This window comes from Pezoporus wallicus, unplaced genomic scaffold (assembly GCF_028554395.1).
Source record: "Pezoporus wallicus isolate ANWC-B61680 ecotype Strahan unplaced genomic scaffold, APGP_CSIRO_Pwel_v1 scaffold_3294, whole genome shotgun sequence".
In the NCBI taxonomy this organism is placed as follows: domain Eukaryota; kingdom Metazoa; phylum Chordata; class Aves; order Psittaciformes; family Psittacidae; genus Pezoporus; species Pezoporus wallicus.
The window spans coordinates 5,300,315-5,315,078 of record NW_026635478.1 but is presented as its reverse complement, the minus strand read 5'-3'; the positions used below and the strand labels follow the sequence as shown (position 1 = coordinate 5,315,078).

General features: G+C 41.2%; 1 protein-coding gene across 1 annotated transcript; it reads right to left on the bottom strand.

The window, feature by feature from the left end:
* Window positions 1-1,325: 1,325 nt before the first annotated feature.
* On the bottom strand, window positions 1,326-7,578 carry LOC130607356 (zinc finger protein 79-like). Its single transcript, XM_057424389.1, has 5 exons — window positions 7,384-7,578; window positions 6,488-6,560; window positions 4,095-4,754; window positions 2,356-2,457; window positions 1,326-2,275 (listed from the first exon to the last, which is right to left on the bottom strand). The coding sequence occupies exons 2-5, from the start codon at window positions 6,558-6,560 to the stop codon at window positions 1,968-1,970; spliced, it is 1,143 nt and encodes a 380-aa protein (XP_057280372.1). The 5' UTR covers window positions 7,384-7,578; the 3' UTR covers window positions 1,326-1,967.
* Window positions 7,579-14,764: the final 7,186 nt, after the last annotated feature.

Genomic DNA, 14,764 nt, shown 5'->3' with positions numbered 1-14,764 from the left:
AAAGACATAAATGCAAGGAGATACCTTTAAATCTTCTTGCATCTAGGCAGGATAGAAAGAGGAAAGCAGAAGGAGCCACATATGCTAGGCACATACATTAGAGAAACTGAACTTTAGTCTGGGTATTGAAGTCTAAACACTGGTGCTATTTTATAAAGGACAGACACTCAAGAAAGACTCATTTCTAACAAAAACACAACATTTTAATACTGAACATCTTAAAAAACACTACAATACAAAACTGCTTTGAAGAGGGGATTCAGCTTCTAAGCAAAATTACATTAAACATTCAAGAAATTATGAATGGCAGGCATTCCCCAGTTTCCACACAACATCAGCAACTATTATTGGAGCTCTTAAGTCTAGAGCCACACAATTAATATGCTCAACTGAGGGAAAACACACGCCAAACACTTCAGTACAAATTCACACCAGAAGACTGCCCTTTAAGGCCTCTCAGTTCGGCTTAGATGACTATCCTACTGAGTTAAGGCTAATACAAAATCCTACATAATAAGAACCAGTGAGTAATTTTCATAGTCTGTGTGCACACATAGAGAAAGAGAGTCACGCATCATCCTACAGACTTTTATCTTTGGAACAAAATCTGACATCACTGCACTGTCACCAACAAGACAACTTGTTAGAAGAAGTGCTTCCCATTCTTGTAATCTAAATCTGATTTTAGTAATTACTAACAGTCCTTTTACAAAAAAACACAAAACCAACAACCCACAAACACAATGTCAGTTTAAGAGAAAGACTGGCATAGCCCCTAAATTTCTTTATCCCAACTGTTGTCAGATTAAGTCACAATTAGCTTTTTGGCACTCAAAGGCTCTGACACTGCTACTAGCCTGAGTCACTGAGAGAAAAAAAGGAGGTAGAAAGAACTAATACTTCTTAAAACCCTATACTTATTAGAAGCAAAAAATAAACATCACCATCTCCTCTGCAGACAAGATGGCACACCTGAGCTTTCCAGTACTCTTCCCCAACAGGTAATTATTTACCAAGTCCTAACACCAGTGAACCAACACACTGTAGTTAACAATTTGTAATAATAATCCAAATGGGATGTAACAGAACACGTAAAAAAGAGACTCAAGCAAGTTCACCTCTGAACAAAAGAACAAGTGTTCTATAAGCCAACCTGGCTTTTCCTCAAACTCTTAACAAGCAAAGTAGACATGAATGATGGTATTTTGTTGAGGTTTTGGGTCTGGGGTTATTCTGGGGGGGGGTGGGGTGGTGGTTTGTTTGTTTGGGGTTGGTTTTATTTTTTTTGTGGGTTTTTGTTTGGTTTAGGGCTTTTGGGGGGAAGAGAGGGGTGGGTGTTTGTTCATTTTAAGCAAAAAATCCATAAAATACTTTTTGCAGTTTCAGTAGTGATGCTGGCCTAAAACACAGCTATAGTCACCTGATCTAAAGCCTTCCTGAATGAAGGAAACTTTCACAAATGGATGCTGGGAACAGAAGTGCAGTTAAATTGAACTTCTTGCATGTTACTTACTTCTACATAAATCAGACTTACTAGGAGCTGCTTAAAGCACCCATGATGATTTTATCATTAGCTTCAGCTTCTTAGGCGAGGTCCAATTGCCCAAGTACATACTGAAAGTGTATCAGGTAGAAAAATAATCTTAAGTTTTATGCATTATCTTACATAAGGATGTTGCACTTAACTACACCCCAGTGATAAAGATCTTGAGCTGCCCTGACAAAACACATTACTGGTCAAAATGTCTGCATGCCACTACAAATGAATGGGCAGTGGATTTGGCCAGCTGCTGTTTGCTGATGGATCCAAGGCATGCATCTTTCCAGGTTTGAATGTACGGTCAGCATCTTCACAGCTACTACAATTTCAACATTACAACACAAGAGATAATATGTTTGAATGATAAAACACCACAAAACAATAGTCACATTTGTCTACATTGGATACATTCACAGCACAAAACTGATCAAGCTGTAGAAGAGGCAGCATTTTGAGAGACTGAGGAGGGAGTGGGAGGCAGACTTCCAGGTGATGACTGGGATACAAGACTGGCATTTTCAGGGAGAAGACTGCTGGGATTAAGAAGGGGAAATAAAAGAGATGCTGCTGCTGCTGCCTGCCGTTCTAGCAGAAGTCCTAAAGTATAAACATTTGAATTAATGAGATCATTGCCTGAGAGAAGTATGGTCAGTTGTTTCTGTATTTCTTGCAGGACCTGCAGCTGACTTTGCTGATTTAGAAGAAGCATATCCGTATTTTCCCTCATTTTCTGCACTGTACAAACAGAAAAGAATGTTAATGCTTGCTATGTAAGAATAATTCACATAACAATTTAGAAGCCTTTTTCTACTTACACTCTTCAAGAACAATATTCAAGTGATCCGTGTCAGGTTTTCCTGCACCACAACTTTGCTCTTCTTTATGATGCAGAGATGTAAATCCAGAACAGTTTGCATCTAAAAGCAAAACAGTACAAGTCAAGAGCCCACTTTACCACCAATTACTAGGTCAGCATTTCAAATATGCGTACACACAAGGTAAAGGCAGATCAGTAATAACCCTTCCTCTTACTCACATTTTAAACTTAAAACTTCAAGTCAGATGCTGAACCAAATTAAACCAAACCAGAACGAAGACAAAGCAAATATAGCCCCTGAAACATCTCAGGATTGTGTTTTATCACAATCAAGATACTTTCCTCTTGTTTCTCCCCTCCTTTATTTTTCTGGGGGGAAAGCAGGGAAAGGAAGCAAAGTCGGAGCAAGAGCTGCAAGGAATAGGACAGCTGAGATTCAGTAAAATACTCAATTTATAAATACATAAAACTCTTTGAAATAGTACCAGATACAGAAATCAAATTTCATTCCGAACCCACACATTACAAGGCTGATCACAAAAGAAATTTTAGCATACAGCTTCAATTACAATGATGCAGTAGCAGATGCAGGATAAGTTTATACATTTTCTTTCGATGCAGGTATACTACTAGGCTGATCTGATATTAATTGTAAAAATGAGATTGTTTTGTTTCATGAATTATAAACTCTTCAATCTAACAAAAAGAAAAAAATTGAGACAGAAGAAAAAAAATCATTAGAAGTGAAAGGTCCCATCTTTAAAGCTCATTAACAGAGTTCCTAGGCCACCTTTTTACATCTATGGACTGAGTGTTCTCAAACTCTACCTTAGGAATTCAGTTTTGAGTTTTGCCATTTCAGTAGAAGTTCATTATTACTTCCATTGTTAACATGAAAAGTTCTCCTGCTCAGATTTTTTTTCAGTAGGAAAACTCAAATAAAACTAATGAAAACAAACCAAACCAAACCTGAAAAGCCTCACACACAGCCTCATGTCTCAACTGCCATACTGTTACATGATGTGGTCAAGACACCAACATCCAGAACAATTCTATGGGTAGCTAGGCAAGATTCAAGATTCAAAATTAAAACATTTTTGACCAAGTATTAAGGGACTACCCATGTAAAGGTACAACAAAAAACAACCCACAATATTAGTTTTTATCCTGGAGTTTCTGGTCACTACAAAAATGTGGAATAGTGCAAAATCTCAAAAATTCTCTACTTTAATCAATCACCTTGCCTGACAGCCTGTACTATGCCACCAGTATTACAAAGGGGGAGCCAGGAGAGGCTTCCCCCTGCAGGCAACTAAAAGCTGCTCATTTAATATCCACACATAACAAAATAACTGATAGAGATTATCAAGTCTCTGATTCTCAGCCTAAATTCCTTCTGCTTCCCTAAACTTAGTATTTTGTTAGCCGAGCACTTCTGAAGATCTATTTCTAGACAACTATGAAGCAGGAATTTGTGGGATCCAAGAGCTTTAGAGAGTCTAAAGCCTAAGTTTCAACTTTGGCATTTTCAAGGCGCTTCTTCAATGACAGAGATAAACATATAGGAAGGGGAAAAAAAGAAGGGGAGAGGGAGGAACCCTAACCAAACAGAAAATACTCATAACCACAGCAAGGAGGTAAAAGTGTTTAGGAACAAATGGAGACCAGAATATCCAATATATCCCCTGTGAACTTGCACAGTTTGAAATAAAACTCAACAGATCTTAATTCAGTTACCTGCTGTTTGCTCACTGGGTCTTTCTGTTAAATGAGTCCACTGATGTTTGATGAAGTTGGAGTATAGACGGAAGCTATTTCCACCCTCGGTACACCTAAAGGGCTTCTCATCCATATGGACTTTCTGATGGTGGAAGAGAGCTGCACTGCCACTGAAGCTTTTCCTGCATGTGGTGCAGGAAAAGGCTTTCTTTTTTGTGTGGGTTTTATGGTGAGCGGTAAGGTTTGAGGCACGGCCAAAGGTTTTCTCACATTCTTTGCATTTGTAGGGCTTCTCCCCTGTATGGACTCTTTGGTGCAACACCAGGCTGGCCTTCCTGCTGAAGCTCTTCCCACATTCTACACACTCAAACATCCGCACTCTCGTGTGGGTTCGCATGTGGTTCAGGAGCCTGGGACACCCCTTAAAGCTCTTCCCACATTCTGTACACTTGTATGGTTTCTCTTCTGTGGGTGCTTTCTGGATATCAGTAATGAGGGCAGGTTTCCTGAAGCCTCTTTTTTGGTGAGAGGGGTTGTTACAGGCTTCCTTCTGCTGCCTTTCCAGACTGGCTGGCCCCATGTCCGGGCTGTGGGCTTCTGGTAGCTGAGGCAGTACATCTTGCTTAAGCTCTTCAGGGATTCCTTCCTCTTCCTCATAGTTACTCAAAATGCAGTCCCCTGATGGAGGAAGAGAGCAATCTGACACTCCTCTTTCCCTAATGCAGGTAAAGTGCCCCTTGTAAAATAACTGATTTTTCCAGGCCTAGCAACAACTTGCACCAGAGTCCCCTTCTCCAAAGATGAAAGGAAATTATGAAGATTGAGACAAAAAAAACAAGGAAAAGTGGCACAAGGAAGAAGAGAGGTAAGAAACCTACCTTTTCTCTTCCCTCCCCTCCCCATTTCCTTGTTCCCTCAGGGAATGGCAAAGGAAGACTGCCAAAATGAAGGAAGGCAAAGGAACATGCTGAAACACCTTACCTGTCATGAACACCTACTTTTAGCTATTTGTCTGAGACTTCGCTCAGATGCCTCATAGCCTGCTAAATTAGGATTAACGCTCTGTTTTAAAGCTGTGCATTTGGGTGGGGATAGCTCAACACAAAGTAAGTCCCCTTAAACTTTGTTAGGCAAAATTAACAGGGAAATTAGGATGTTTTCCACTTCTGTTAGTTATTTACTAACAGCATTTAAACTACTTCTTTTACAGGTTGGCACATCAGCATTTTTTCCCTAAACAAGATCAGTTGAAATTACTACAGGGAAACTGTCATGCATCAGAAGTCAAAGGAATTATTTCTTGATTAAAAAAAACCAAAACTAATTGCTAATTAACTATTACTATGTCTTTACTATCTAAATCTAGCATGATGCCTATTTTTACTGTAGCTACAAGCTAAATAAAAGGCATTTCAAGGAAGTTCACAAGGAATATTCAAACATGGTCCTTTCTTTCCTAAAAAATGCAACCTAGGTATTTCACAAATGAGTTTGTATGACCATGCACCCTACAGTTAGCTTCAGTTACCTTATTCTTCTGACTAAATTTTATATTTAGTACATTATTAACTGTAAGGTTCACCTGACACAGGCTTATCCAAGTTTGATTTCTGCAGGCATCTTAAAATATTTATTATTCACTCAAGTACAGGACTTAGCCATTAGTATCTCTGATCTAGCATTAAAACATTCAGTTACTCACAATACACATACATCCACTTAAAACATTAAGTTTCGTTATTCCACTAACAAAAACCAGGCTTTCTACCTTCACAGTAAAACTCTGCAGTGCGATTTCAGTCCTACCTCTATGACACCAAGAAACAGAATTCTACAAGTAACGCCCTTCAAAAGACAAAATGCTACTTACTTGGCCACATGTGCCAAGACATAAATACCAGCAATAAAACAACCAGAAACACCCACTTACTGAGAGAGCCTCATCTCTTACATTAAGGAGTTAGAGCCAAGAGACAGCTTTCTCCTAGAGGGATGAAGATGACTCCATCTTACAGGAGCAGTCATTCCCTCATTCTACAGCTGACTATTCACAGAAGCCCATGTAGGCCCCAAGTCTGTAACACTGAAATGGAACTGAACAACCCTCCATTCCCATCTATAGCTAGCGCTGAGGAATCACACTCCTCAGATGCAGTTGTGCATCTCCCTGAGACCTTCCTCACCAGTGAAAAAGCCTGAATAGAAATGTGCTGGCTTTCCTTCACCCCAAGTTAACTGTATTATCTTACTTTAAAACAGTTGCTTGGCAGAAGAAACAGAAAGAAAGACAAAATACCACCGAGCACCTTGCCCCAACCTAGCATGCGACACCATCCTAGCAACCAAGGCCAGCCAGTTAAGGAACAAGAGCCTCAAACTTCTGGAATTTAACTAGCAGAGCTACACCTCACCTGTATATCCTGCAATATCACTCTTCCCAGCCTCCTGGAGAATAGCGAATACAGACTCTATCACTGGCTCCATCTAGGCGAGCAAAAGAGAGAAGACATGTAGCGTGGAACCTTTTCCGCAGACAGAAAAAGGGGAGGAGCAGACACAGGTGCAGTGCATTCTGGCAGTGCCCACGGGGTACCTAAAAGGGCAAGCCTGCACTTGCTATCGAATACAACCTAAACTGAGTGATGAGACTGTTAGAAAAACAATCCTGAATTTCAGTTACTTGCCAGATGGGAAGCTTAATCAAGAGATCAGTGTGATAAAAAGCGGTCTTATCTAACCTCAAGCTCCCTTGTAGCACCAACAAGGTCTGTTTGAGGTCCAGGGTCCTATTCTTTCCTTAGCCTCACCACCTCCCGCTTCTTCTCAATCTCTTCCAAGTAGCACCTCCGCCCGCCATCAATTCCCCGCTTCCCTCTAGAGCCGCTCTACCCCTCTCCAAAACCTCGGAGCAGCACCTTCTGGCCTGCTCTCGGTTGGCCCCGTCCCGTCCCTTCCCTTCCGTGCCGCAGGCCCCCAGCCTGGCTGTTACGACAGAGGCCGTAGCTTTGCTCCTCCCCGAGTCCGCTGCTGCCTCTCCCTGGCCCGGGGCAGGCAGCAAGGGGCCCTGGGGCAGCAGTAAGCCCACCCAACCCCCCCGGCCCCGCATGGAGCCGGCAGACACGGGGCCGACTCCCCTGCCTGGAGCTTGCCGCCCGGCCAGTGCTGCCGATCCCCTGCTCTACTGGCACCCCTCAAAATACGGAGGGGTTTTCGCCTTAATCGTCCCGTGGTGAGAGCTGGATGTCTCTGCGGTTCCATTCCCTTGCATTCTGGCCGTGTTCACTCGTTGGGTTCACCCAGCCCTCACCAAGGCGTTGCTGTGAGTGGGGCTGTTTTGCTCATCGCCTGTGTGGCACAGAGTATAAATAGGGCATCGTGCCGGCTCTGAGAATGGACGGCGTTCCCCTGTAGAAGTGCGAGCTTTTCTCCACAGGCTTAATGCTTACTGCGGTGCAGCTTGGCAAGGTAAGGAAGGAAGGCAGGTAAAGAGGAAGACCGGTCCTGTTGCAACGGAGAACGTGCAGCAGATACCGCGGCAAAGAGAGGGCGCTGCTCTCAAAGGCTCAGAAACGACAGAAAAATGGAGGTGGTGGTCACCCTTTCACATGGAGCTTCAGCAACTAACCGCCCAGTAGTGCCTCTGCCCGCAAGCTCCCTCCCCGGCAGGCAGGAGCTGTGGTAAGGAAACATGCTGGAAGGCAAACATGCTGTGGGTAAGGAAGCATGCTGGAAGGCTCTGCACCCCTTCCCTCGAGCTGCATGAATTACTCACACCTCCCTAGCAGCACGTTTCCTCAGAAACGTGCCTGGATGGGTGTTGTTTTATGGACTTGCATGTGCTGCATGCGTAATGCTTCAGGCTGGGAGCAGGGCAGGAGAAGCGACTCCTGGGTTCTGCTCCTTCCTTTCCTGGGTTCCCAGCGTAGTGAGGTTCATCCAGTTTTTCCACAAGCTGGACTTCTCCACACCTTAAAATCCCTATAGTTCTGCTTCCCCATCTTACCCTTGGGATATTGTCAGTTCTTTTTCACTGATCTTCAAACAGATACAATAAAGTTTTTTGGTTTTGTTGAAACAGATTTTAGAAAAATAAATACTTGTGGTAAGCCCCCCTCTTTGTAATTATACCTGATAGTCAAATATAATTGCCTAACTCAAAATAGGTTAAAACATAAAGTATCATTGTATTTGCTTGCAAAGGCCATGACAGTTAAATGCCAATGCATTTCTTAATCTCCTCATTTTCAGTGAAAAAAAATAAGGAATTCTTCCAAGAGGTGGCAGTTCACCTTGCTCTCAAGGCAGAGGTTCAGAGGAAGACTAAATCTTGCTCACAATCCTTCTTTCCTCCAGAGAAGCTTTTTCTTCCTGTACAGTTCCTCCTCCTTTTTTTCTGAAAGGCAAACAGCGGCTGTATAAGAAATAAAGCATCCACCATGTAAGTAGAGATCATAACTGACCAGTCAGAGAACCAATCCAAAAGTAACCTGCAAATAATTATGGCCAAACAACTACCAAAGATTCTCCTGCTGTAACTTACAAACTTTTTTTCTACCCACATAAAGCTTAAAACAATCACAAGAGAAGGATCCATGTATTTGCTCTTTGCTTACACAGAACTTAAACAGAGAACAGAATCAAAACTGTGTTGCAGCTCAGTATCTTACCCGATGAAAAGCTCATCTGGTTGCTTTTCCATCTCGGCAGTGCAGAGCTATTTGGAATATGCAGGTGCACAGGATCTCAATGGTACCTGTCAGGTAACCAGAGGATAACACATCTGGCAGTTTGAGTATTACGTACAATTCTTTCTTTCCTTAAATGAAAAAGCAGAAGTTACAGCCAAAATACCCTTTTTCTCTCGAAATTCAGTGGTTGTCCAATTTTAGCTGTAATGTATAAAAAAAACCAGCAGGTGGAGATCTACTATTGCACTCCATTTATACGCTAGCTGCTTGGTGACCTTGTACTGGACCAAGACATGGCTGTACTTTGGTATTTTACAAATGCAAATATTAGTAAAGAATATCAGAACCTTGAATAAAGGCTTGAATAAACTTTAGGAGCAGGAAGAGGGTGAAAATGCAGAAAGATACAAGTTCTGCCTACAAGAAACAAGGAATGAGGCTGAGAGATTGTGTGGCTACATGAGGTTCTCATTTAAAAGTCTCAGGGAGCATTCCCAGTACCAGTGGGCAGATAATTCCTTCTAGGAACAAGTCCTGACCCACCAGAAACTTTAAGAGAAGTCTGTGGGTTTTCTGGGTGGTACAGCAGATGCAGGAGTTTATTACACATACACTCTGTAAATCAATAGCACTTTATTAGTTTAAGTAAGTAGACTAATTAATGAAAAGCCCTTTCCCAACAAGTTTAGTCATTAAAACTTTGATTTAGTAGAAATTTAATAAGAACTATAACAGCACATAACACTTGTGTTAAGGATTAGTTATACTCAAAAGCAGAGATTTTCTGGTTTAAATGAAAGGCATTTAAATGGCTTCAGAATACGAAAGTAAAATTTCAGAAGAGGGCATCTTTAAACCACGTAGGAAACAATTCATTTCTGTCACAAAGCCGTTTGAAAGGCTGGTTTAATATCCTTCAAATCTGCCACCACCTAGGCAATCTAGGAAACATCACTCTGTCTTACTGGGTGTGGCAGGAAAAAAAAATTAACACTGAAGCCATGGGAGAATCCTGAAATGTCCCACGTGAAAAGCCAGAGGCTGAAAACATTGGTGAATTCTGAAAAGCCAGGTAGGATTTCCCCTGTGTTGAAAGCATTAGGTCCACCACTTAAGGTTTCTAGAAATTGTCCCATGTCTCAGGTAAATCTCAGTGGGATCTGGGAATCTAAAGCCTTTAGAATCCGTTGGCTTCTCAGAAGGGATGCACTAGCATCCTAAACTTACCCCATGTGTCCTGAGACCAGGAATATGAAGACCAGAAAGACTCCTTTGCCAGCCTCACAGTGAAGAAGGCAATAAATGGATTTAGAGTCCCAAGTAAAAGGGCCTCTTCTTTCACGCTTAAAGTAAGTGATTGAAAGGAAAATTATTTGAAACTACCACAGATTTTGATGGACACCAGCTGGCAAGTAAGCACCATGCAGCTGCTCACTCTCATTCCCTACCCTGGTGGGATGTGGAGATGAATTGGGAAAAAAAATGGTAAAACTTGTAGGTTGAGGTAAGAACAGTTAAACAACTGAAATAAAGTCATAATAATAATACCCCTTCTACATAACTCCCCCCATTTCATATACTGGGCATGACGTGCTGTGGTATGGAATACCCCTTTGGCTAGTTTGGATCAGATGTCCTGTCTCTGCTCCCTCCTGACTTCTTGTGCCTCTCCTCGGTGGCAGAGCATGAGAGAATGAAAAGTCCTTGATCAGAGTAAGCATTACTTAGCAACAACTAAAACATCGGTGTGCTATCAGCATTGTTGCCACTCTAAAGCCAAAACACAGCACTGTGCTAGCTGGGAGGAAAACTAACTCTATCCCAGCTGAAACCAGGTGACATTCATATCCACAAATTAAATAAATGTTTTGGGATGTTCCCTCCAGGTTCCGAAGTTTCATTTCCATGTCCTGCCAGTTGTACTTGCATAAGCTGTGCAGTGCCAGAGCTGCTGGTATTTAACTATCTGCCATTTGTTGACTGGTGCAACTAGACTTTAGCCTCTGTTCCCCAGTCCAGTATTAGTAAAAATCACATTTCCTTACCTCCCAGGGAAGAGGTAATATGTCTAAGATTGTGAATGTAACTCATCTAAGACTGTTGAGTGTTTCACCTTAGGCACAGTAAGGCTCCAGGTCCATATTCCAGGAAGGAAACAAGGACAAGGACTGACAAAAAAAAACATGACCTCATGTATCTGGTGCAAAGTGTTCATTGCCTGTGAGATCAAAATGTAACTGTCATCCTGAGCTACGTAAGACATCTATGCAGCTGGTAAACATTTACTGGCTACATCTGTCTGTAATGGTATCAGCTAAACTCTGGATGTGAAAAGTGAACCCAGGCACAAGAAAGACTCTCAGTCATCAAGTCTGAAGATGACAAGATTATTATTGTGTGGGAGACCACATTTCAAACAGCATGAGATGATACTAAAATTACACATTTTTCATTTTACCTTATGGTAAGGAGCAAGTGTTCCTGCTCCTCTGTGTGAAGTAAAAACTGTATGTCCAACATGTGGTTTTGTTTAAAGAGGAGTAATCACTAATCCACACAGATTTAAAGGCTAATACCACAAGGTGGATAGAATTTTCTCAGCTAGGGTACCTTCTGTAGCAACAGATCCAAAACACTATGCACAGATGAGCAACATCTGTATATAACCATGAAATAGCTATGTTAGTAACCACCAAGCACCACAGTTTCAGCAAACCAACACAGGGCAAGTGGTACATATAAATCTGGGACAAAAATAAATAGCAAAGTACTAGCAGTAAGCACCTGGGCAGATAGGACCATGCCAAAATAAAACCAAGTGCTGAAAAAGCCTCAACTGTCATCTGACCTCAAAGTCCCAAAGGTGATGAGACATCTAAGTCTACAGGGAACCAACAGGACACTTTCCAATGTAACCAGAAGCGCACAGGGCAGAAGGAAATTCTCCATCAGCACAAACCAGAAAAGGGAAAGTGGTTTGCAGACCATTATTCTTCACAGTCTGTGAGACCTGGAGAGCCACATACCAATATCATTGATGGCCATGAACCTGTAATAGATCATACTCTGGGACTCATGGCAGACCACCTCAGACTGGTACATATAAGATGGTATGAACTGCTGAAAGGCAGGAGGAATCTGCACAGCATTTCAAAGGAGAAAGAAAGGAAGAACTTGGGGAGCTATCAAGAAGCCAGTGTCTGTGACCCAGTCCTTCTGTAAGAGTTTATCTTAAGAGAGTTTGGTTTGGGAACTAGAAGGCCGCATATTATTTGTCAACATATCGGAGGACACACAGCACTTGAAATGGGAGAGAGTCTGGGAAGGGAATGGTGTGAAAGCATAAGCAGCCAGCCAAGTTGATAAGTATTTTCTCTTGTGGTTCTGTTTAATTTTAAACTAGAGATATTTTAATGGTTTTGGCTGTTTTGAGTTTGGGTTGTTGTTTTTTTTTTTTTATCTTCACTATGAGTGTAATTTTTTCCCTGGTTAAACCTATTTAAATTACACATGAAAAGATGACCATCCATTTTAAAGCCCAGATTTACAGTAACCTGTAAAAATAATTTGGCTTATAATTAAAAAATAAACTGAAGCACAGTATACCTGTTGCAAAAGTCTTACAGAAGATCATCCACAAACATACAGTATTACAGCTTAGTTTCCCTTTCCAACCTGAATAATCATTAGGTGTGAGACCTATTACAATTACCACCTCAGTTTCTTAAGCATTGGTTAATAAATATCACAACTTTAAACATATAGCATTTCTTAGTTCTATTAATCATATTTCACTTACAAGACAAATTCAAAATTCTAGTTTTTTCTTCTCAACTATTCCAATTCCACAAGCATCTTGTCAGACCTGTGATAAACAAAGGATGTATTTAATAAATAGGAATTTAACAGTTTACAGTCATGGCACTGAAAATTTATGTGAGTTAAATAAACACATGTTAACTTATACAACTAATTGTATGTATATGTATCCTCCTCAATAAAAAAAAAGGCGGGGGGGGTATTTTGTGAAAAGATTACTCTTAGTTTAAGATTTCTAAGTGTTCATCAAACAATAAGTTTTTCCTTTAGGGAAGAAAAACCTTTAAAAGTTATGCCTACAAAATATGATTAATATCACTTACTTAATCCAAATTTGCTCACTTGGTGATTGAATGTATGATAAAAATCCGTACTATAAATTATTTTTGTATGAATTAAACTACTATAAATTATTCACAACAAACCATCCTGCTGTCATCCTCCAACATTTTATTGCTGTTATTCTTATGATGCTCACCTCTGTGAGTATTGTGTTTCAAAGCTTTAGCAATGTGTCCCTGGCCATCTTCCGAGTTTTTCTTTACCCAGTGAGCAATTGGCTCCATTTCCATTTCCTTCACCCATGTCACTTCAAAGATATGGAAGCACTGTGCAACAGAAAACACACATTCCCAAACAGCTACACGTCCTCTTTCATATCCACTTCCTTTGTGCCTCCACCCTCTGTGATGTTGATGTTGTCCTGTCCTAGGATCAGCATCTTCTTTTGCACTGGCATGTAAATGTTAATGGAACCTTCCTCTGTGCTGTACTCCTAATTGCCTTACTCACAATATGATCCCAGGTTCCGTCTTCCCTACCTGTGGTTATTTTCCAGGTATTCATCCCACATAACACATCTCCAGCTTGCAGATAACAGGCTGAACACAATGGCTACCACATTCTCCCCATTTACCGTTTGCTCCTTAAATTTTTTTCTTCAAGATTTTAAGCCGGTGCTCCCTTGCAGCCCCTGTGAAAAAGACATTAGCCAATGCTTTCTCCTCCTCCCACTGACTATACCAGGCACTCTGAGGGTATATTGTTCACTGATCCTCCCTCTTTTTTTCCATCTCATGAAACACATTATCTTATTTACACAACTTAGTTTCTCTCTTGCAATGGCTAATTTTCCTGGTCAACAACACTTACCTCAGTGGAGCAACATTTGGGTATAAGGTCTGTAAAACAATTACTAGACGGAGCTGTTTAAAAAGGACTGGGAATAAACCAGAAAAGAATTCAGGATATACAGTGGGGACAACAGAGCTGTCTTCCCACCATATTTGGTCAGAAGGAAAAGTTGGGGTAAATTTGTTCAAGGGCAGCGAAGCACAAAAAAAAAGTTTTTGTTTCTTCTGCTTTGAGTAACTGTGTATAATACTAGCATTTACCTCTGATTATTTAACAATCATAGTCAATTTTTAAATGAATATTCCTGTCAGTATTTAAGCATATAGAGACAAGTGTCAGTTTAGGTTCTGCAAACCTTTGCATCCTGAGCCAAAAGTAGGTGTGTCCTGTTCTCTTGATTGGCTTGGTACTTTAAAAAGACTCAACTGCACGAAGGTCTCATGAAAATCTAGGCTTCTTTCTTACCTTTGGTAAACCCTTTTTTTGGCCTGTGTGCTCCAAGTTTCCTTTATTCAGAACAACCAACATCCTCATTTACAGAACAGTTTGGGAACACATCAGGTGCTGAAATTCGGAATCAGAGAATGGTTTGGTTTGGAAGGGACCATGGGCAGAAGCATCATGCACTGGACTGGGTTCCTCAAAACCCTGTCCAATCTGAACACTTCCCGCAATGGGGCAGCCACAACTTCTCTGGGCAACCTGTTCCAATGCCTCACCACCCTCATGGTGAAAACAAACATTCTTATATGTGATCTATATCTACCCTGTTTCAGGTTAAAGCCATTGTCCCTTGTCTTGTCATGACAGGCCTTGGTAATAACTGTTTTTATGCACCCCTTTTATATACTCAAAGGCCCCAATAAGGTCTCCTCAAAGTCTTCTCTTTATTCTAGAGCCAGAATAAAGAAACATGAGGGAGCAAGCTGAGCCAGGCGTGATACAAGACATGCTGGGGAGTGTCAGGTGAAGAAAACAACTGAGACAATGGAAAACGTGGTAGTGTGAGGAAGCTTGTGGGCTGTGGGACAGGACTGAAGGAACTGG